The sequence below is a fragment of the Sus scrofa genome, chromosome 2 (assembly GCF_054392235.1).
Source record: "Sus scrofa isolate SSC_HxYL_T2T_F1_AM1 chromosome 2, Sscrofa_HxYL_maternal_Yorkshire_Landrace_v2.0, whole genome shotgun sequence".
In the NCBI taxonomy this organism is placed as follows: Eukaryota; Metazoa; Chordata; class Mammalia; order Artiodactyla; family Suidae; genus Sus; species Sus scrofa.
In genome coordinates, this window is record NC_139384.1 from 112,100,754 (window position 1) to 112,125,501 (window position 24,748).

Below are 24,748 nucleotides of genomic sequence, written 5' to 3' on the forward strand. Positions count from 1 at the left end.
ATTTCTAGAAATATCCAGAAAGCTGGTATGACTGAAGGAAGTGATTGAGGGTTGGGGACGGTATTAGATGCCATAGTTAGAGAAGTGCAAGGAGGGTGGAAGCCCCTCTGTAGAATTTAGCTTTCATTCTAAGTGCTAGGTAAAGTTTTTAGAGGGATTTGGGTGGTGTGACAGACATGATGGCTGCTATCTGGAGAATAAGGTAGAGAAAGGGCAATGGAGGGGACAGGCAGAAGAGTTCGGGGGAGATTATAATAATCCAGATGATATAAAGTGGTCGGATTCTGGATATATTTTGAAGGTAAAAACAACAGATTTTGCAAATGTCAATATTGAACAATCTACTATGCCTGATAAAATTTGGAGATGAAAAACAATGTATTCAGCTTTTTTTTTTTTTTTTTTGCAAAGACAAGAAGCATTCAACAAAGAGCTCTGACTAGATATCTCTAGAATCCAGCAAAGGAAAATTTTGGTAAGGAGAGAAAAGGCAATTTTATTTTTAACTTCTATTCATCTTTTCCTTCTAAAAATTATGTTTTTACAGCTATCAGTATGGATGCCAATATTACATCTTTATAAGCTATGTTATTTTTAACTAATTTAGAAAGTATCCTTCTGTCATTTCATAGTCCAAGGGCAATTAAAAATTAACAACAATTTCAACCACAATAAGAGTAAACATACAATATCAAATACTAAAAACTTACTACTAGAAAGTATACACTATAGTTTTATTTTAAAAGAGTGGCTACCCATAGTTAATGTGCTTTATCTGGTTTGCTAAATGATGCCTGAAATGGCTGGCTTTTCAGTTCCTAAATTTTGCAGTCTTGATTATGTGCTACTTAAACAAACAAAAACAATCACAGAAATACTAGTGATGGACCTAACCATTAATTATCTCCTTAATTATTCCTTTTCATCCTTTTATCTTTTCATTTAGACTTTGTGATATGCTGCTTTGCTTGCTGAGAGTATGTGAGGAGTGGAGTGGAGTTGACTAAAAGATGCAGTGCTGATGTCTATAAGAAGACTGCATTCTGCAAAGCTCTAGAGTCACCTGGAATGATTTTACTCAACTGTCAGGCTAGAAGCACAAGGAATTAAGGCAGAATCCAAAGATAAAGTATATTTTGCTTCTGATAATTTCTGGCTATTTAAAGAGCCTAAATTATGGGAAGAAGTACCAACCAGTTCTTCCTTAACTTTGACTATTTCAGCTAAAAAAAATGCCTACCAATCTCCTTTCCAGTGCAAGAAACTGGAGAGTTTGGTTTGGACACAAGATAGAAATTGCAGCAGTGCTGGGTGAGAATGGGTACAGTAGGGTTCACTGCCATGACAGCTAGAAGAGAATCTTAGTCTTGCTTGAGAACATGTTGACAATTTCTAGAGAGAAATGGGAATATCTTTTGATGCACACATTACTTATCGAGTGTCTGCTTGTCTCATCCCAGAATTCTAAGTATGGTTAAGATGTAGTCCAGCTCTCAAGGTGAGCACAATTTAGGGGATATGATAGATATGTAAATAGACAGTTGTAATGCAGGGTTGGGAGTGCTGTGATAAAGCAAAATAAAGGGTTCAATGGGAGCAATGAAAGGAAGCATATCACTCTCTAACTCCAGAACCGAAAGTGAAGACTTTCTCCCAGTGGAGAAGATCATGGTGATCTATGGTAATTACATGTCTCGATCACCAGGAATTTTAGAAGTGGAGGACAATTACATAGAGAAGACTTTAAAAATTTGTGATAAAAAATATTTAGCTTAAATCTATTTGTTGATTTCTTTAACAGGGTCTCAATAACACAAAGATTAGATCTATTTTACATAATGACTATAAAATAGATTTTTTTTTTTTTTTTAGGGCTGCACCCATGGCATAGGGAGGTTCTGAGGCTAGGAGTAGAATTGGAGCTACAGCCGCTGGCCTACGCCACAGCCACAGCAAAGTGGGATCCGAACCACGTCTGTGACCTACACCATAGCTCACAGCAATGCTGGATCCTTAACCCACTGAGCAAGGCCAGGGATCGAACCCACATCCCTATGATCCTAGTCCAGTTCATTAACCACTGAGCCGTGAAAGGAACTCGTATAAAATACATGTTTAAAAATATTATATCAGGACTGATGCATTTATCCATAATCTAGCTAAATATTGAGGGCTGTCTTTTTTCCTTGCATTTTTATAGGGGAAAACATCTCCCAAGGAAATTAAATTAGAGACTCTTTTACCTTAACTCGTAAAAATAAACCTATAACAGATTTTAAAGCATCTACTCTATTACTTCAGTTCTTATGATGAAGAGACATTTCTATAGTCATAAAAGTTAACATCAGAACTGTCTCCAGTGGGCATTGCTTCTGGCAATCTCCAAGGTGGCACTGAGGATTAAAAAGGATGCACTGATTGGTTCATTCTTTCTCACTCTTTGTCCTTGCTCTCTCAAGTCACCACACTGACATATTTACAAAGAACTGGTAGGAAAGTCAGCACCATCCCTGCTCACTTGCTACCTGTTGTGGGCAAGTGGAAGACTTCAGTTAGTGCAAACCACTGGTTTGAGCATTAAAGTCACTCAAAAGATACTGAATGATATTTTTGTTCCTAGAATAGAAAGTTAATCTTGACACAACTGTGGCTGGCTTTGCCTAAGGTCATTTTGCTGCTGACAAGTAGCATAGTTTGCTGGGTGTGATGTGTTATAAAAGGTGTGCACATGTATGGGGACCCAGTGACCACTTCTCTGTTGCCACATCTCTGAATACACCAAGGCTTTCAATAGCACTGAAAGCAATTCATACCCACAGGGGTTTTTTATTTTGGGCCTACCCTGCGCAAATGAAGTTCTTTGGTTTAATTTCCCCAGTTGCTACAGTATGAAATACTTATATCTTAATATTTCTAAACAAATTATAATCAAGGTTGCCATGTTTTTATAAATACAAATTTCAAATGGGTAGAAGACATGAATAGACATTTCTCCAAAGAAGATATACAGATGGCCAACAAGCACATGAAAAAATGCTCAACATCACTGATTATTAGAGAAATGAAAATCAAAACTACTACAAGGTACCACCTCACGCCTGTCAGAATGGCCATAATTAACAAGTCAACAAACAAGAAATGCTGGAGAGGGTATGGAGAAAAGGGAACCCTCCTACTCAGTTGGTGGGAATGTAAATGGGTACAACCACTATGGAAAACAGTATGGAAGTATCTCAGGAAACTAAATATAGAGCTACCATATGATCCAGCAATTCCACCGCTGGGCATACGTCTGAACAAAATTTTCAATGAAAAAGATACATGCACCTGTATGTTCATTGTAGCACTATTCACAGTAACCAAGATAGGGAAACAACCTAAATGTCCATCGACAGATGAATGGATTAAGAAGATGTGATATATATACACAATGGAATAGTACTCAGCCATGAAGAAGAACAACATAATGCCATTTGCAGCAACATGGATGGAACTAGAGACTCATATTAAGTGAAGTAAGTCAGAAAGAGAAAGACAAATACCATACAATAGCACTTATAACTGGAATCTAACAAACATCTCAAATGAACCTTTCCACAGGGAAAAAAACAAACAAACAAAAAAAAAAACAACTCATGGACCTGGAGAACAGACTTGTGGTTACCAAGGGGGAGAGATGGGGATGGATCGGGAATCTGGGGTTAACAGATGCGAACTATTGCCTTTGGAATGGATAATCAATGAGATCCTGTTGTGTAGCACTGGAAACTATATCTAGTCACTTATGATAGAGCATGATGGAGGATAATGAAAGAAAAAGAATGTATGTATATATATGTATGTGTGACTGGGTCCCTTTGCTGTACTGTAGAAAATTGACAGAACACTGTAAACCAGCTATAATGGAAAAAATAAAAATTAAAAAAATAAACCTTATTTTTGTTAATGGAACAAAAATGCTCATTCCAGTGTTGGTTTTAATAGAAATAGTGGGATTTAAGAGTCCAACATTTTTAATTCACTAAATAATTAAATGATAACATATGCCCAAGTGAAATTTCAATAACACACAACAATGTTATAGTTGAGGGAATCCTAGGGTCTACCCCAGAAAAGATCAAACTTGTCTAAATAAATCACTTTGCTGTATACCTGAAACTAACACAACACTGTAAATCAACTATACTCAAATATAAAATAAAAACTTTAAGTTCTTTATACTTATTTTATATTAATTTTTTTTTAGTTAAAAAAAAGATCAACCTATGTTGGAAACATCATCTAATCCTCTCCTTATCACTGAGATGTGGCTTTGACCTTAGTCTTTTTGATTGACTGACCCTCAACATAATTAAATATCTCATTGGTAGAATTACATTACCTGATACTCTTCACTAGATTCCTACTGAGTCTGGCTCTGGGACTGAGTAATAATAATAGGATTTCTCTTTTCTCACTAAGTCATGAAGCAGGTTTCACTATGCTAGGAAAATGGACCATTTAGAGCTGTGGCTCTTGGTCCATTAGGTCTAATACTTATTTTCTCATATTAAAGATTTTTGTAGTACCCTCCTTACTATTCTGAAAAACAACAAAATGGACCCATAAATGATTTTGAAATTTAACATAATGTCTTAATGCTATTATACAGAAGACTAAATAGAAAGTCATGTACAATAAAATCACATTGATTTATTCAACAAATATTTATTGAGTACTTACTATATGCTAGGCCATATGAACAACAGCAAAAGAAAACAAATGTCTCTGCCCTCTTGGAGTTTGTGTACAGTGGGGAGGAAGGAAAAAGAAATAAATACTGAACATAATTAATAAGTGGATTATATCGTATGTTAGCGAGTAATATGTGTTAACAGAAAACAGAAAAAAATAGGATAAGGGGGTTGAAGAATGTGGAGGAGGAAGATGGTGTATACATTTAATTAGGGTGGAGAAGACCCCATTGAGAAAGGGAGTTCTGAGCAAAGAACTGAATGAAGTGAAGGAATAGTCAAGTGGATATTGGGGGGAAAATGTTCCAGGTAGAGGGAGGAGCTACAACAAACACCCAGAGTGCTTAGGAACCTTGATAGTAGGGCACAGTGAGCATCAGGAAGAACAGAACATGTGAGAGAATTAACAGGGAACCAGGTCATGAGTGCCTTTGAGGCAATCCTCAAGTCTTTGGCATTTATTGTGTAAAGTTGCAGCTGGAGTTCCCATTGTGATGCAGCAGAAACAAATTTGACTAGGAACAATGAGGTTGTGGGTTCAATCCCTGGCCTCACTCAATGGGTTAAGGATCTGGCATTGCCATGAGCTGTGGTGTAGGTTGCAGACATGGCTTGGATCTGGTGTTGCTGGGTCTGTGGTATAGGCAGCTATAGTTTCAATTACACCCCTAGCCTGGGAACCTCTAGATGCCACAAGTGGAGCCCTAAAAGGCAAAATAATAATAATAATAATAATAAGTTGCAGCCATTTGCAAAATTTCAGTAAATAATATCGGTTTCAGGATGCAATCTCAATTCAGATAATCATGAAACAGATTTTAAAGTTATACCAGTGTCTATATTTAGTCATGCAGGATATGGGACAATTTTCACTATTTATGATTGTCTAATGCTTTTTAAGACAATTAGTATCCCCAATCCCCAACCCCCTATGCAAGTAGGGCTCCCCAACCATTGTGGCAATTAATTCCTACCGAAATTTCTAAATACCCAAGGGCCCAATACTGCCTTCTCTCAAGTGAGAATAATTTCCCTACAGCAAAAGCTCTTCAACATTTTGGTTTCAGAAACTCTTAAAAAATCCCCCCCCCCTCTTTTTTTTTTCCCTTCCCCCCCACCTTTTTTTTTTTTTTTTAGGGCTGCTTCTGTGGCATATGGAAGTTCCCAGGCTAGGGGTTGATTGGAGCTACAGCTGTACAGCTGCTGGCCTGTGCCACAGCCACAGCAATGCAGGATCTGAGCCACACCTGTGACCTACACCACAGCACACAGCAATGCCAGATCCATAACACACTGAACTAGACCAGGGATCGAATCTGTATCCTCATGGATACTAGTTGGATTTGTTTCTGCTGTGCCACAATGGGAACACTCCTCTTAAAAATTATTGAGGTTCTGAAGAGATTTTTGTATGTGTAGGTTTTATCCATCAAAATTTACCATTTTAAAAATTAAAAATGAGGAGTTCCCATTGTGGCTCAGCAGAAACAAATCTGACTAGCATCCATGAAGATGCAGGTTTGATCCCTAGTCTCATTCAGTGGGTTAAGGATTTGGCATTGCTATGATCTGTGGTGTAGGTTGCAGACGCAGCTCAGATCTGGCATTGCTGTGGCTGTGCTGTAGGTCAGTGGCGACAGCTCCGATTTGACCCCTTGCCTTGGAACCTCCATATGCCACGGGTGCGCCCCTAAAAAGACAATGAAAGCATATAAAGATATATCTGCGTTCTTGAGTTGAAAGAATTAATATTGTTAAAATGACCATACTTACCCAAGACAATCTAGAGATTCAATGCAATCCCTATCAAAATACCAAAGATATTCTTCATAGAGCTAGAACAAATAATCTTAAAACTTGAATGGAAATGCAAAAGACTCCAAATAGCCAAAACAATCTTGAGAAACAAGAACAGAGCTGGCAGAATCATGCTCCTTGACTTCAGACTATACCATGAAGCCATAGTAAACAAACCAGTGTGGTACTGGCACAAAAACAGACAGATCAATGGAACAGGATAGAGAGCCTGGTAATAAACCTACACATTTATGGTCACTTAATCTATGATAAAGGAGGCAAGAATATACAATGGAGAAAAGACAGTCTCTTCTATAAATGGTGTTGGGAAATCTGGATGGCTACATGTAAAAGAATGAACTTAGAACATTATCTAACACCATATACAAAAATAAAGTCAAAATGGATTAAAGACCTAAATGTAAGAATAGATACTATAAAACACCTAGAGTAAAACATAGGCAGTATACTCTTTTACATAAATCATAGCAACGATTTTTTTTGGATCTGTTTCTTAAGGCAAAGGAAAAAAAAAACAAAAATGAATAAATGTGACCTAATTAAACTTAATTTCCTTTGCACAGAAAAGGAAACCATTAACAAAATGAAAAGACAACCTGATGAATGGGAGAAAATATTTGCAAATGATATGACTGATAAGGGGTTAATATCCAAAATATATGAAGCAACTCATACAATTTGACATCAAAAAACAAACAACCTGATTAAAAAATGGGCAGAAGGCCCAAATAGATATTTTTCCAAAGATGAAATGCAAATGGGCAATAGGCACATGAAAAGATGCTCAACATTTCTAATCATCAGGAAAATGCAAATCAAAACCACAATGAGATATCACTTCATACCTGTCAGAATGGCTAGTATCAAAAAGAATACAAATAACAAATGTTGGTGAGGATATGGAGAAAGGAAACCCTCATACATTGTTGGCCAGAATTGAAACTGGTGCAGCCACTGTGGAAAACAGTAGAGATGGTTCTCAAAAACCTGAAAATAGAACTACCACATGACCCAGAAATTATAAGCAAAAAGCCCAAAAACACTAAATGGAAAAGATACATGCACCCTAATGTTCATAGCAGCATTATTTACAATTGCCAAGTTATGGAAACAACCTAAATATCCATCAACAGGTTAATGACTAAAGAAGATGTGGTATATAGACAATGGAATACTATTCAGCCATAAAAAGAAGGAAATTTTTCCATTTGCAACAAAATGGATGGACTTGAAGGATATTATGCTAAGTGAAATAAGGCAGACAGAGAAAGATAAATATTGCATAATATCACTTATATGTGGAACCTAAAAAATATAGCAAGCCAGTAAATATAACAAAAATAAACAGGCTCACAGATACAGAGAATAAATTAATAGTTACCAGTGGGGAGTGGGAAGGAAGCAGGCAGGGATAGTATGGGGTAGGGGATTAAAAGGTGAAAACTATTATGTATACAATAACCTACCTAATGTACAACATAGGGAATAGAGCCAATATTTTATAATAACTATAAATGGAGTATAACCTTTAAAACTGTGAATCACTACATTGTACACCTGTAGCTTATATAATATTATAATCAATTCTACTTCAATTTAAAAAATGAGATATAACCTATCATTCATTTAGAAATAACAATAATAAATCCATGACATGTTAACATCAGAGTGATCAAATATTATGTAGCCTTTGAAAAATATAAGCAAATGACAGTGAAAAAAATAATACCTCAATACTATTATGAAAATAGTTTTAGCTTCATAAATCCCTACATGGGTCTTGGGGATCCTCCAGAGATTCCTGAGTCACACTTTGAGAACCATGACTAAGAGCAATGGAAATAAAGTATAATGTATTTTTATTTCCCTTGGGATCTAGAACTAGATGCAAAAGAATATTTATGGTACTATGTATAACTAGATGCACTCTTGAGTCCTAGAAGTGAATCATCTTGGTATATGCTGGATAGTTCAAAATACATGACAGAATAGGAAATAAAACAAAACAAGAAAGTAAAGGAAAAGGAGATTGGAGTTCCCACTGTGGCACAGTGGGTTAAGGATTCAGTAGGTTGTAGCTGCTGCTTGGTTTCAATTCTATCCTTGGCCTGGGAATTTCCATATGCCTTGGGAGTGGCAAAAAACAAAAACAAAAACAAAACAGGATTTATGAAATGAGGAGGGGCAATAGAAAAGTTATGCCTAAGCCTTTAAGAGTTTAGCTAATTTATGGTAAAAACATTTAAAGAATTTATGTTCCATTAATATTAAAGAAGAAACTACATACAAGTGACTTGTTACTAGATTAGAAACGTAAAAGTTTTTTGTCCTGAAGTAAGTATAAAAACACATCATAAGCTCCTTTGTTTTCACAAGGCCTTGTAGATACTTTAGGACCTACATTAAATATATATTCAATTAGATTTTCCACAGAAAAGCATGAGGTTTCAGATAATCTTTCCTACAAGTAAATTAATTAGCTGGAAAGATCTTTCGCAATGAAATAAAATTCTTTAGTCTTAAAAAGTTAAGAACTGTGTTACATGATTAAACTTTTTAATATTATTAGGCAATAAAAGTGAATATTGCCATCTGTCAAGGCTTTGTCTTTAGCAGGACATCTTTTTTTTTTCTTTTTTTTTTTTCTCTTCTACAAAGTGTCTACTCATTGAAGGGGTCTGTTATTCATCTTGGCACATCCTGCAGGATCTCAGATTCTGAGAGCTGGGAGAGAAGACTTAGAGGCCAAGTCCAAAACCCTTCCAGGACTTGAACCCTTCTGCATGTGGTCATACAGTCTCTGCTTCAACAGTTCCAGTGACTGGGAACTCATGACCTCCACAGGAATATTCTGATCTATTTTTTGGCAATTTTAATTTTGGGGAAATGCTTCTTTACATTTTATGGTCTCTGTAGCTTCTATCTATTCTATGATTTACCCTGTATAATAATTTTTTAAGTTTAAATAAAATAGCAGGTACAGAGAAGGGGCACAGCATTTGTCACCAAGAACATCAGATTTATGTTCTTTGCCTGCCCTCCTGCCCTGAATATTGTGGATGGCTTGCTGAGCATCTAATCTAACTATTTCTATTATGTCTCTGCCTGAGCAGAGCAAAAGGCCAAAGTAGCATGTACTGACTCCCTTGCAGCTGGAGTTGCAGATGAGATTTAGGTTTAACTAATCAGAGGTATCTGCCTAAGATTTGAAATTAAAACTCAATTATCCGTCCACAGCAAACAGGAGTAGCATAAGCAGCTGTCACAGAGTCTTCCCAACATGCTGATATGACAGAAGCTGCAACTTCTTGGTTCGTTCATGTGGCTTTAGTACTAACATCTGGAACCTGACCCTAGAGTTTGTTTTCTTAGGCCTTTTCTGCCTCCGAAAATTCTGTGATCCAGTAAAAACTCTATAAACCCTATAATAACCATGTCCCTCCTCCCCCGCTTTGGCTGCATCCACATCATATGATGTTCTTGGACCAGGGATTGAATCTGAGCCACAGCTGCAATCTATACCATCGCTGTGGCAAGGCCAGATTCCTTAACCCACTGTACCACAGCAGGAACTCACATTAGGAACTCCATAAATCCCTTTCTGATTAAATTCGCTAGAAGGAAGTTTTGTTCTTTGGATTGAACCTTGGTCATTACCACTCTTGCCTGCAACAACACCCTCCCCACCACAGGCTTTTGGATAACTGACAAAGTAAATCACATCCAATTCAACATCTTCTTTTCTCTGGTACATGCTGGTGGCCTCAGTGAATACATCTGGATCAGTATCCTGTTTTGCCATTTGTGAGCTGCTCTGTGTGTGTGTGTGTGCGCGCGTGCTGATACAGACAAGTTACTTAACCTCTCCACATCTCAGTTTTCTAATGTGTAAAGTGGTGATAACAATAATACCTAATTAGGTTGTTTGAGATTAATTGTAATAATCCTTGTATCAAGCTTAGGGTAGTACCTGACATGTGATAAGGGCTCAATAAATGTTAGTTGCTACTATTATTGTCATCATCATTTTCACTGAGCTCTTTTCAATGGCCTTGATTTTAAAATGCCAGAAAAAACAACAAGAATATATTACGGTTAGTTTGTCAATGTCTTTCTTTACAATTTCCAAAACTGAATTCATAGCCCAGTAGGTCTGATGAGTCCAGAAGAGAATATCATTCTCAACATTCTCAACATTCTCCTTTCATTCATAGCAAAACTGACGTATATACAACTCACTCTCATGGAAATGATTAAATGCAATTCAAACTCAAAGTCTTTTCCATATTTTTTACTGTTAAAGCAAGATATCACTGTTTTGTACACAAGGAAAGACTTTTGGTTAGTACTTTTTAATGTTCATCTTGTAGAATTAAGCCTATTCAGTCCATTGATTACATATATAAATTGTATATTGCGTGTGTGTGTGTGTGTAGAGCATACATATATTGGTCTCAAGCAAAATGAATTAACTATCCCTCCAAGCAAGTTTGATAAGGAAGCAGCCAATTATCTCCTCAAAGTCATTAATAAATATGGTGAACAGGTTAGACCAAGGACAGAGCCCAGCATTCCTCCATTTGGCATCCCCATTGTTATCAATCCTTTAATATAATCACCCTTTGAGCTTGACCATTTAGTCATTTATGAGTCTAACTACACTATCATATAATCCAGATATCCCTGTAGTAAGATTTTATTTCAAAAGTCTCATTAAATCCAGATCTTCTCTGCAGCATTTCCCTTATCCACCACTCTAGAAAATGCACTTCTTATTTGCACCATATCATAATTTAACAAAATATAAATACTAGTTTAATTTTAAACAATGATTCTAACATCTGAAAGCACTCCTTCAAGCACTGAGTGAAATCCTGGAGCTAGCCCTCTCAGCCAAATCAGCAATTCTCTATTTCTTGACTCCAAGGATCATTTTGTAATCTCAGTTCCACAGAACTCAATTAATTATTTTATAGTATTTCTCTTCCCCTCATTTCCCACTGATAGTGGGACCACCACTTTCTCAGCCCACAGCCCTTCACCTCTAGAGTATATCAAACCCAATTATTAATCTTTTTGTCATCCCACCTATTCTTTCAGAGCAGTATCTTCTAACCATGTGACCTGCATAGGAATCGCGCATAACCTCTGTAACTCCCTATAAAACACTAGCGCAGACTCAGGGCTCACAGGCCCTTGTGTTAAACTGTCATTTTAATTCCTCTTTTGACAAATATTTGTTTTTTCAACTACTTGGTTTTAGAAGAACACTTTGGCATTTCTATAATTAGACTATGATTTAGCTTTTTAAGCTAAAATTACTAAAAGGAAGCAACTATTATTTCTGTGGGAGGTTTGGTGGCACAAAAGGATGAAGAGCAATGATTTGCTTTCTTTCCTTGTGATGACTTTATTTGTCCAGACTCATCTCAAGGAAGAGGCTTATATAGTGTTAAGACATTTAATATGTACATGTGTCATATTGTTTTCTAAACTAGGTATATTGTAATGATAAGAATATCAGGAGTTGGATATTTTTAATGCATTATAAATTGGATGAAATTTCTTCTCAAAGTATAGTATCAGCTTAATAGTCTTCTACAGGCTTAATTATTAAAAAGCAGATAGAAACATATAAAAGAAGTAAAGCATGCTTAGGAAACTCGTAGTACATTTTGTGTAAAACTGTTTTTAAGATTCAAGAAGTACAGTTTTAAGATTTTAAGATAGTGAAGGCTTAAATATTAAGAATGATATCCACAAATAACCCCCTTTTTTGTGAATTATTTTACCCTTGATAATTTATAAATATGAAAGAATTCTACTGCATTATATATATAATACTTCCAATGGGACTATGTAGAGTTTAAAGGATATCTATTTCCTCTTCTTCTAATATACATTTTAAATAATGATCATAAAATCTAAGGCTATATTTATCAGACATCATCAATGTTATTAAACGTGACAATGGCAATTAAGGCATATGTCATTAAAAATTCAAACTGTTACAATTAGAAGCAGCATAGCTTCTTCTTAAGGTAGAGTTCTTATATTCTGAGGGCCACTCAAGCAACAATTGCTTGTATCTTACGCAATTTGCTTGAATAACCCACAAAAGTTAATTTTTTAAAATGACAGTATCTTGGATGTATACGTGCTTTGCATTTCTCCAACTGCAGAGACAACTTTCAAAGAACAGACGCTCCTTTTTCTGTACAGCTACCTTTTCATTTTCTTTCTCTGAATAGATCCATAAAGTTCAGGGAAAAAACCAAGAATAATAAATCCAAATCTCTGTATAAAATATACCTTCATGACACACACAAGCTGGAAATCACAGGAACCAATAAAAATGCAGGCAGCCCACTGATAATGAGGTCAGAAATACAAATAAATTTACTTTTAATGAAGACTGGAGGCACAGTAATCAAAGTGTTAAAATTCATTTCATGCATATCTCATTTGCTTCTTAGCTGATATTTACCACGCAATTCTGTGAGAAAGTAGAGGCCTAAGATGCTCCAGATAAATGGCTCAATTAATTGTACAGAGGTAGACTTCTTTGAGCCGAGCTGGAGCTGTGAGCTCTTTATTAAAAGCACTATTCTGTAGCCCATAACCTTGTTCCTTGACTCCTCTCTGGTTTCCAATTTAAACAAGTCCCCATGCGGCCTGCTCTAAAGGGCTTTGTCTCCCTGTCATTGTTAAGAGAGCTGAGGCATCCTGGAAGTGTGAAATCAGACCTCATGAGTTGAACGGTTCCCCAGGGAACGCCGGACTGCGCAGAAGGTCAAAGTCATGGGCCGGACCATCTAAAAGTGTCTGATCGCCGGTCTGTGACACAGCAAGTTGGGGGGGGGGGGAGACTGAAGAGGACTGAAATTGAACACATCTTAATTAAAGCCCACAGACAGCAAAACAAAATGTTTTCTAGGCAGCCTGTCAAATGGGGCTTAAATTTAGCTCTGCTAATGAATCTGAGCTGCTAACTGTTATTTCTTAAGATAATAAGACTCGCACGGAAGCTGATAAAAAAACTGTAGCATGTCTTTTTCTGCTGTTTTGTTACTTAAATATTTTCCAACAATGAAGACAGTTTTCCTAAAGAAAACATGGGAAAAGTCTATGCAAATAAAGGGGTAGTAAACATCTCTCTTCATAACTAGTAGGTTTCCAGACCATGGGGCTGGTGAGTCACAAGTCTTTATGTGTAGCTTTGTTTTAGGGAGAAAAAAAAAAAAGCCTGTGTAGTGGGACTATTTCAGTGACAGATTATGTTAATTGTAAAATTCTTTTGCTGTCTTCTTTTTTTCTCTCTCTCCCTCTATTGTTTCCTGAAAGAGATGGCACATTAATTTGAGAGATCAATTCACCTGGAGTAGAGAAGTTTTATATTAGTGTACCTTTTAATACAGTGAAAAGGTAGGGCATCTTTTGAAAGGGCTTCACAGTTCTCCCATATCAGTGTTTCTGAAACTGAGTGGCTAGAATCCCTGGGGAGGCAGTGACCTCTTCCTCAGGAGCTCAAAAAAACAACCCAGGGGAAAATGAAGGGGAGGGGCTGAGGAGAAGAACCCTTTTCTTTCTCTTCTCTTAGAACTTGAAAGAACCAATAGGCCAGGTCTAAATATTCTGCAAAGAAAGCGTCCCTCAATATAGAAGACTTTCAACGTTCAGTTGAAAAAAGAAATTAGGGCACAACCAAGGAATAATTAGAAGCTAGAAAAGACACATTGCAACATACGTGAAAGGTTTCTCACCATAAAAAAAAAAAAAAAAAAAAAAAAAAATCCTCCCATTGGTCTTTCTATCCTCACAATCTGTCCAGTTTCAAGAAGCACCTGATGAAGTGGTAGTCTTCCCCAGTGCGCAGAGGGCCAGATAGTCTGCAGGTTTGGCTTTGATGGTCCAGAGGGACATTAACCTTTTCAGTGGGTTAGTTGAAAGGTAAGTAAGTTATACGACATAGTATTTTTTAATGAAACAAACTTTTTCCCCCTCACGAAGAATTTAGCTGACCAACTTTGCAAACCAGAGTGCCACTTTCTCAGGCTGTGAAAGGCTGCCCACAATTTGACTGAAATTTCAATCCACTCTTGTGCCCTGCTCAATGCATGTGTATGTGTGGGAGTTGTAAATTGAGGCCTTAACCACCAGAGTTAATCTCTTTTTTAAATCTGTATTAACCTTAATGATTTGAAGTGCACTGTCCAACACTGGGCTATTGAGATGGAAGAAAAAACTACCCTCGACTATCAACAGTTTATTAGGGGCTTAACTGAAGTGACCTACTGTAGTAGCCTTCAGCTGAACAAGGCTATAGGCTTTTTGTGGAAAGGGAAAGAATTGAGGGTTTCATTAAAAAGTAATTTGTGCTTTATACTCACTCATTCAAAGAGAGTCTCAATTGCTCTTTATTCACACAGAGTTAATACAGTATCACAATGTTTCTCAATGAATGTGTTGTAACAAAAGAAAAATTTTACATTTTGAAAGGAAAAAAACTCTTTGTAACTGCAGTAAGATTGATGGCTACTTAAAAGATTATAGCATTTCTTTTCCTTGTGCTCACATTAAATGATGGAATATTATAATTTAAAAAGTTTTGCTTAAGCTATGGAAGCTTAACTTTACGTTCTGATCACGAAAAATATTTTTAAAATAGAGCGAAAGTCAGTCAGATCCAAGTTTGTGTTGTTGGACCTGTCTAGAAAAGTGTTTGAAAACCAACCTACTGTCTTATAGTAGCAGCCTCGTTTATATCAGGTCAAGAAATATTCTTTGCTTAGCACAGAGACTTATCAGTGATTTTAAAATCTCCCCTCTCCATCCACAACAATCCTAAACGTATGCTAATTTGAGCATCTGAAGATAACACTACTGATCTATTCCCTTTTCTCAAACTATTGCTGAATATCTTGTAGAGCCTAGCTATGATTATCCTCTGATATGTACAACATATTTTCACAATTCTTCTTTGAGAAAGTAGGAGATAGAGTATACAAAGAGCTTATTTGTGCCACAAATTTCAAGACAAAGACCAGGAGGGATCAGTATACCTATAAATATTTACACTTTTCAGAAGAAAAGATTATTTTAAAAATTGGTAGAATATTCAGACATTTCCGACTTAAATATATGGTCCTCAGTTTCTGCCACCCTCACAAATGTCATGAAGACCACAAAAGGTCCAAGAGTGAGCAAGGTCAAAGACTGAATTATCCTCTTGCCCCTGAATAGTTCAAGATCTCTCGTTCAATTCAGAGCACATTAGATTAGAAGGTCATTGTGGAATGAGGAATCATTAGATTTATATCCCTAAAACTGGGAGGAAAAAATGGAGAATCTGTTATTTAGTATTCTCCAAATTAAAGTCCATTTTATCAGAACAAAATTATGTCTCACAGAATTCTCAAGAGGAAAGGCGACTGTTATTCCCATTAATTTACATAGAACCATTAGGAAAGAAATATATCTATTTTTCCCAGCTTCAAGAAAACATGTACTTTAACTTGCACAGTAGCATACAGGCCAACTGGGTTAACACTGTTTGCATATTCATGAAGTTTCAAAAGCAATGACAGCTGCTCTCCAAGAGAAACAAACATATAATTGCATGTAACTTGTGTAATGGGCAGGTATTTAAAACTTCTGAAGTAAATAGGACTTGAATTTTTCTGTAAGAAATTATTGCATCCACTATAAATGTCCAGTGATAGTTCTTAGCACTTAGGTGCCCTCTGAGATACTTTTTATTTTAGGCTCTTCTCCTTATCTTCAGATGTTTTTAGCCTAACTCTGGGTGCTCCTCCGCCTGACAGAAAATCCAAAAAAAAAGTGAGTCTCTCTCCCATGATGGTAAATGTCAAGGCCATGAATTCCTGAATCTACACTCTGCTGGGCAGAACCTTTGTAGTGTAAAAGCAGCACTGTGTTCCTATTCTGGTCTTTAAGTTAATGTCCAAAGTGAGCAAAAGAAGAGCAGTTAGTTAATTATTCATTATTGACTATTGGTTCTAATAATGAACACAGAATAATAATAATAAAATCACTGCATCAAGATTAATTTTTTTTTTTTTTTGCTTTTTAGTGCCACACTTGTGGCCTATGGAGATTCCCAGGCTAAGGGTCTAATCAGAGCTACAGCTGCCAGCCACAGCCACAGCCACAGCAACGCCAAATCTGAGCCACATCTGCAACCTACACTGCAGTTCATGGCAACACCAGATCCTTAACCCATGAAGCAAAGCCAGGGATCGAACTCGCAACCTTCTGGTTCCTAGTCAGATTTGTTTCCACTGCGCCACACAGGAACTCCCACAATCAGATGAATTTAATTATAAGCATACCAGAAATAAAAGAGAAAATGAATAAACTTTGCATTCATTAATTGTTTATTACAAGGAGCCAAGTCAGTATAAATGTAAAAAGATTACAAACAACCCTCTTTCCTACTATTTTCAAGTATGCTTATTTTACAATAATATTTGACAACTGTTATTGTCTTTTTTATTACAAATGGGTCACTAATATCTTCTTTAAAGAAACTGTAAACTCTCATTATTTTTATTTTTAACATACAGTAAATATTCATTTGATACTAGGCAAATAATAAAAATTTTAAATATTTTCATTTTGGAACAGACAACTGCTATTTTAGTTTGAAGGCATGTGATCTTTTATTTATGTTCTGGTTCTGTTCCATGAATTCAAGAAGGGTAGTAGTAATCATGTAATGGGTTTGCAAGCCCTTATATGGAAATACATTTCTCCCCTTCCAATGTCAGCTATCCTTTTAGAATAGCTTATTATTCACATGATAGGCATATTTCCATAAACAATAAGTGGATACTTTCAGGAAGAGGGCAATTTGCACTGAAACTGGTCAAGTCAGTCCTATTTATGATCTGTCTTGAGATGGACAACCTAAGGAATTTTATAAACATACCCTAAATCCTGTGAAATGAAAGAATAAGTGAATGCTTGCATAGTTGCAAATTCAAAACAATGTTTTAATTCTGAAAATTGATGAAATAATTAACTAATGAATATATCATAGAAGAGCAATGTCCAATACAGGAAGTTTTAAGATACCATACTCGCTTTGGCATTTTTACAGGTCTATTGCGTGGTTAAAAAAAACTAGAACACTGTAGATGTTTAGTTTAGCTCCAGTATGATCCCTAGGATGTAGTAGGGAATTTGGACAACTAAGGAACTGGATCAGCAACCAAATAACAAGAGTTCATGCCAAATAAATGAGCATTACATATCTAAACTTGGTGAAATGTACAACGGATTTCATGTATGTTTGAACTGTAAGTGTTGTTATAATATCATCTGCAGGAAGCTGATACTGTCTAAGAAAAGAAGATGAAGCATTATGACCCCAAATGTCAAAATGCCCTGGAAGAAATATTCCCACTATGTTGGCTAAACCTTGGAGAAGGCAATAATTCAAAATTTATTTTCCTTTTCAGTGTTTCTTTTTAATAATCACCCTTTTAAAAAAATGGAGCAGAGACAGTACAAAAATCAGGTAGTTAGCAAATCTTTGCAAGATCAACAAACTTTACATTATTTACTTTGATTATCCCATGGGTGACATGAAATTTTCAATCAGCAAATGGGGTAGATGCCGCGTGCTGCTTGATATACAAGCAACAGGAGAACAGCATTCTTTCTTACCTGTGACGTCAGCGGCCATTAACCCTTCTGCTCTTATTACTTTCACCTGGAGGAATCCCACATCTTTCAAGTTATGAAATATCCGCAGTGGGCTCTGAAAGACCCAAGCATCAGTATTAGAAATGAAAGTTTCTGAAGGGTCTCAAAGAGTGTGCTTAAAAAACACCCCAAGTGGTATGGTCGATCTCAGGATGCTGCTGAAATGATCAAAGGGATGCTTATGTTTCTTCAGTACAGATGACCTTTCCACCAACATGAATGTGTACACACACACACACACACACACACACACACACACACACGTAGACATTTATATAGATAATTGTTGCTATGTGCGTAGATTTTTTGAAAGAATAACAAAACCCACAACATTTCTTCCCCATAGAATATTAGCAGTGGATGGTGAACAATAAATTATAAAATAGGCCATGCCTGCTTGGCTTCTTCAATCTCCTTTACCAAAGCACTCCAAGAAATCTTTCGTCTACAGACAAGATGATTTTGGAAACTAATGATTCTTAATATTGAATCTTAAGTTGGTTACACAACACACTTCAAAGAGGGAGTAAGAAAAGAAAGTCAATATTAGTTATTTTTCTACTATTTTCCTTTTGGTTAATTTTGGAAATTGCAGATACTAGATAGATGATGGTTAAATTATTGAAAGACTGTTTTCTAATGTTTAATTTAAAAGATGTAGTTCTATACACTTTTTAGGCAAAAGATATATATAATCTAAAATAAATAAAAGTGATCACTAAAAATAAATTCAAAAGAATTTAAAATTCATTATAAAAAATGAGCAATTTTTCTTAAATTTGTAATTTTATTTGCCATTGTAGTAGGTATAGAAGTTTTGATAACTGCAGATGTGATAAATTCATTTGAGTAATAAAAAATTTTTTTAAAAATTAAAAAAATAAAATAAAATAAGTTTTGATAGAATTAATAATGGTAATAATGGCAGAGTTTTAATAAGGGTTAATACATGAAAGAATTAAATGAGGGATACCAAGAAGATATTCAGAACTCTAATTAATGGACACAAATACTTACAGCATAAAGTAAACCTATAGAGCATGATATGCATTTGTTTACTTATAGTTCCTCATATTTTTCTCATTCTAAGAGCGGCATTTCTACTCAGTAAATCTAAGGCATTTCTTAATCATAATCTGTAAAATGCTTTAAAACTGGGAAGGATAACTTAGCTTTGCCCAGTAAAGTTACCTATTAAAATGTTATTGGTGTACAGAACATTTTCCTCTTTGTAGGGAGAATGAGAGAATACAAACAAGCATAAGCTCACTGCGACATGAACTTTATCAGTCCATGTGACTAGTCCTTGCTGACACTGAAGCTATGACCTTGGTATACTGAGAAGAGGAAATGCAGCTAGATGTGTATTCTCAGAGCCTAACTTTTAAAAAAGAGTGTTTAGCCCAAGGATTAGCTCTTAATCTTTTACTGTTTTTAAACAGTTGTTTATCACCCCAACTCTGTTTAAACTACCCAGATGGCAGGGTTCAATAAAACTGCACTTCTCTCTCATTTAAATTCCTATAAATTCAGGGTTTAACAGTGAAAACTTTCGACAGCAGTACTGTAATTCAGAGATTTGTAGGCACATTGTCTTCCTGACGTAGTTGAGGATCAAAGTGGGATGCTGTTCTTATCTGAGAGTTTACCGAGTGTTGTAGACCATGTAAGTCTCCTCATCTCACAATGAAGGAGAGTTTTATCAAAAGGTTCCTATGCTTTAATTTTCAGGAGCTATTTATTTATTTACTTTTTGGCCACACCCATGGCATGTGCCAGTTCCTGGGCCAGGGATCTAATCTGTGCCATAGCAGCAACCTGAGCTGCCACAGTGACAGACAGCATGGGATCCTGAACCTGCTGCGCCACCAGGGAACTACTCAGGAGCAATTACAACCCAGTTTCGCTGTGACCAAAACAAATATCTTCAGTCTTCAGTCAGCATTGTTTTCAGATTGGTAACCTCATTGCAGAGCCACACAGCTTCTGGCACTTCAGCTCCAAAGTTCTGCTTTCCATTCAGAGGGGTAATTATGGTTTGAAGGTTTCATTTCCTCAAGTCAGCTGACACTCAGTAATTTATTGCAACTTCAACTGTTTAGGCCAGTAACACATCAATTATAAGAAGAACTCCAAGAAAAAAAGAGCAAAAAAAATGTAAATATATCAGTTTAAAAATATAACTTTAAGTACTGTTTCATCGAGAGGTATTCTTGCCTTGTTATTTATGGTTATTTTCCAAGGCCTCAAAACCTGGATGGTTTCTAAAGCCAGAAATTTCCATAGCAGAGGAATCTATGATTTGCTGTGAATCCTTTCAGCCCTCAATAGATGGGAAAAGATTGAAATGCTCTGGAGAGGAGTCCTCTTTATTTTTTTAATGAAAGGCTGTATAATATATTTTCTCTATGGCTGCAGCAGCTGTCAGGGAGAGCATCTCAGTTCAGCTCTATTACGGGAGAGGCAATACCCCATCCTATGGCATCGAGATGCTCTGAGGGGCCAGAGCTGATTGACAGCTTGTCACCGTGACGTCTTATTCCATCTCTGTTATGGAGAAAATTAATGTCACACCACCAGCCTTATGACTCGCTGTCATCTTAGAACCGCTCACCTTTTATCAATGCTCTAAATAACATTTCAAGCCCATCGTCTCACGGTGGACAATCCGGTCAAGGGACATTAAATCAGATGACTGTGAAATGTCATAATAAAAATGGAATGCTAACAACTTCTTCTCTAAACTAGCTCCTCTGGTTTTTAAACTGTGACAAGGGGGAGCAAGGGTTCAGCATCCCCGTTCTGAAAAGGTCATACAATCGCTCTTGGTCTACTACCCATTACTACCCGCCCCCTGTTGACCTTCCCTGCTTTCCTCCCCTGAAAAAGAAGAAAAAAAAGAAAAAGAAAAAATGGAATTAGCCATCTTTTCAGAATGTGGTGATCAAATAATGGCTCTCACAGTAATGTCTGTTTAATTTGTGGGGCTTCAGTGCTTTGCATTGAACAGTTGAATGACAGTGACGGAGAGCCTTTTCAGGGCTCTTTCATATAAGAGTGGGACAAGTCATGACTTTCCTCACCACAACCAGGGCCAAATGAAATTCTTTGGTTAAACTGAAACTTGAAAAAAATACACAAGTTCTTACAGGAAAACATATAGATAATTTTCCAACTAAATGCTTTTATATGTTTCTCCAAGTGATATTTCACGACACAGTATTCATTCATTTCATAATCTAAGTAACAAAAAGGAAGCACTCTGAAACCCTAAAATACAGGTCTTTGTCCTTGTATTGCTGTTAGCAATTCATAACACATGTTCTGTATTGCATAGAGTAGCTTCTTAATAAGTATGTTTCTAGAGAGAGATACAGGCCAATGCTTGAAATCAGGGATTTAAAAAAAAAAGGTATATTTAAGTATGGTTCACTTTTTAGTATACTAAGAAGAGTATGCCTGAGAATTAGCCAGGATAGCCACATACTGTTTTACATTTTCTTGAGATAATACCTAATATTTGAAAGAAGGTACATAAACAAATATTCAAATTCTAAATGGAAATGGCCAATTCAAGGAAGCCCATCCAGTAAAAGAAAAAAAAAATCAATATTAATTGGATCATTTCTAATTGCCTAGCCCGTCGTATCATTCTAGTAGATGGGAAAGTATCAAACACTAATCCCTCAAATATGGTATTATAATACCACAAATAATTTTTATATTAAAATACAAATGAATTTCTTTAAAATTGTTCTAATTCATGAGGATCACTCCTGGTAACAGAATATGACTTGGTGGGTACCAAAATGTGAAATAATTTTCACAACTGCAATTATAAATTAGAAGCTACACTACCTTAGCTCTTACGTGATTTAAAAATATATACTATTTAGCCTTGGTAAGTCACCTCTATTAAACTGTTTATGATAACACTATTGGTGGATGAGGTGTACAAGCATTAGCAGACAGCTGATTCAGTGGAGATAGCCAGAATAAATTTGCTGAAGTGCACATCCTGCTAATCTGTTTGAAGAATATTGTACAGCATTAGTACCAGCACTTCATGTTATCTGCACAGCCTGATAAGGTACATCTTTATTAAATTCAGTTATTGGAAGGATGTCAGTCAGCAAATAGGAATATTTAAAAACCAAAGGAAAAAAAAATTAAGCAGTTCTTTGTTAGAGCTTGGTTTCATGGCTGAGTGTCTAGAGGAGCCTTCTAAACACCTGGCAGCATTGTACAATACAAGCTTTGTAATTTTAAGTGGAAAAGCTTTCTTTCTCCCCCAGCTTCTTGAGTCCTGAGATATTCATTTTTTTGAGGCTTCACTGAGAGAGAATGGTGGAGTAAGAGCTCCACTCTCTGTTGATTCAATAAAACTACATGGTGAGAAATACATACTGTGAGGATGCTGGGAAACAGGTAGATTTGTTTGTTGAATATTTGTGTTTGGTAAAATTTGAGAAGGATACTTATTTTAGTGACTCACTATGCTACCCTAACACTGTACATCTGATCAAAAGGTAAAGGGGCTTCCTTTTTATTATATTTCATATTCAACTTTTGAAAAATTAAAGGAATGAAGGGAGGCTTTTCTAAGTAGTTGAAAAGAAAAATTATTTCTGTGAATATCCTCTAGTTACCAGGCTACTAATTAATGTAAGTGCCATAATTCAATTTCACATTTGGAAAAACAAATAATTAAACCCAATAATTAAAAAAAAACAATTTAAAATTAAATTAGGAGTTCTCATTGTGGATCAGTGGAAACTAACCTGACTGGCACCCATGAGGATGCAGGTTCAATTCCTGGTCTTGCTCAGTGGGTTAAGGATCCGGCGTTGCCGTGATCTGTGGCATAGGTGGCAGACGCGGCTCGGATCCCGTGTTGCTGTGGCTGTGGCATAAGTCAGCAGCTACAGCTCCAATTGGACCCCTAGCCTGGGAACCTCCATATGCCACTGGAGCAGCCCTAAAAACACAAAAAATATATTAAATTATTGTGTAACCCATTCTAAAGCCATTTAAAATGATTGTGTAAACTAGACTTTCCATTATGGGAAGTTTTCCTGCATTAAAATTTTGCTGCATGATAAAAATCACTGAGGAGAGTCTCAGGATCTAGAACTTTCTCTGGAAAAGACACCAGAGAAGATTGGATGTCTAGATATCCATGAGTAACTCAAGTGTTTCTGCAAAGATATGTTTGATATTTGCATTGGCCTAGCTTTCTGCTTATGCTGATTCATCTGTCAGACAGCTGTACAGATGTACTTCTGTCACTCCACGTCAACTATTTACAACCTCATCTAGTCACCCATGACCCTGAAGGAGGAAGGTTACACACGTACATATCTCCTTAGGATTTCCTCGCGTTCTTTCTGGTCCTCCAGAGAGTTGATGGAAAGGTCAGAGATGCTGACGGTGGCTGAAGCTGTCAGGGTGACCAGCAGCACCAGGTGACCCTCCCCTTCCTCCAGCTGCAACTCCAACTTGTGTGTCTGTTCCCTACTGAGAGCCGACAGGTCAATCTGGCACCTAAAAACAAATGCTTTGGATTAGCCAATGGCTTTTTTTGGGGGGGGGGGCACAACAAACAGTGCAAGTGCAGGCTGCTCAGAGCTTCGTGAAAACTAAATCAATGGAAATACCATTTGGATCTCTAGAAGCATATGTCTTTCAAGTTAGCTGACTTTCTTCACAAAATTCAGACCCTGATTTTCTCAGTATCTAAGGGCTCATTTCCTGTAAGATGCAAAAAAAAAAAAAAAAAAAAGAAAGTGCTTATCTGACTTGATTACTATCCATGGTTGCCATATTGATAAATGGATAGGGACTTTCAATCTCTATGGCCCTGAGCAGTAGGGCTTTGCTAAGAGAAAGACTAACGTGAGCTGTCTAAAGAGGCAAACTACCAAGAATCTGAATATTTGTGCCATTTTTAAAACAACAGGTGTTCTGCCTTCATAAATGTTACTAAGCAGTGAATAGAATATGTACTATGGTAATGTGTTGTGGTGATATTTTAAATTTTTAAATTCTTTATTTTTATTTTGTTTCCTCAAAGCTCTCATTTATTTATGCAGCAAATGTAGAAATTAGAACTTTTAGGAAACATTATTTATTAAATATACATACACAATCCCATGTATATATATAAACACTTTATGAAGAAGGCAAACTCTCTAAAATACAGTACTAATTTTGGAAGATAAAGAATGCATACATGATTGCTTCATTTAAAAATTGGTTTTGGAAATTCATACAAATTTTTAGAAAGGATTTACAAAATTTTACTTACTTGTAACCTCAGTGACATGCTGTTACAGACTGAATGTATCCTTTCCCCAAATTCTTTTTTTTTTTTTGCTTTTTAGGGCCTCACCCATGGCATATGGAGGTTCCCAGGCTAGAGGTCCAATCGAGCTGTAGCTGGTGGCCTACACCGCAGACACAGCAAC

The 24,748-nt window shown here is 36.3% G+C and overlaps 1 protein-coding gene across 42 annotated transcripts in view; it reads right to left on the bottom strand.

The window, feature by feature from the left end:
• Nucleotides 1-24,748, bottom strand: part of MCTP1 (multiple C2 and transmembrane domain containing 1) — a 537,796-nt gene that overhangs the window by 171,702 nt on the left and 341,346 nt on the right. For all 42 annotated transcript variants that reach the window (XR_014838295.1, XR_014838291.1, XR_014838294.1 and 39 more), the window contains 2 exons: nucleotides 23,639-23,825; nucleotides 18,243-18,336 (listed from right to left, as the gene is read on the bottom strand). Coding sequence is in view for 29 of the 42 variants with exons in the window: in XM_021084540.2 (XP_020940199.2) it covers nucleotides 18,243-18,336; nucleotides 23,639-23,825 (281 nt within the window). In the remaining 13 variants the exon portion in view is untranslated. The remainder of the gene's footprint in view (nucleotides 1-18,242; nucleotides 18,337-23,638; nucleotides 23,826-24,748) is intronic.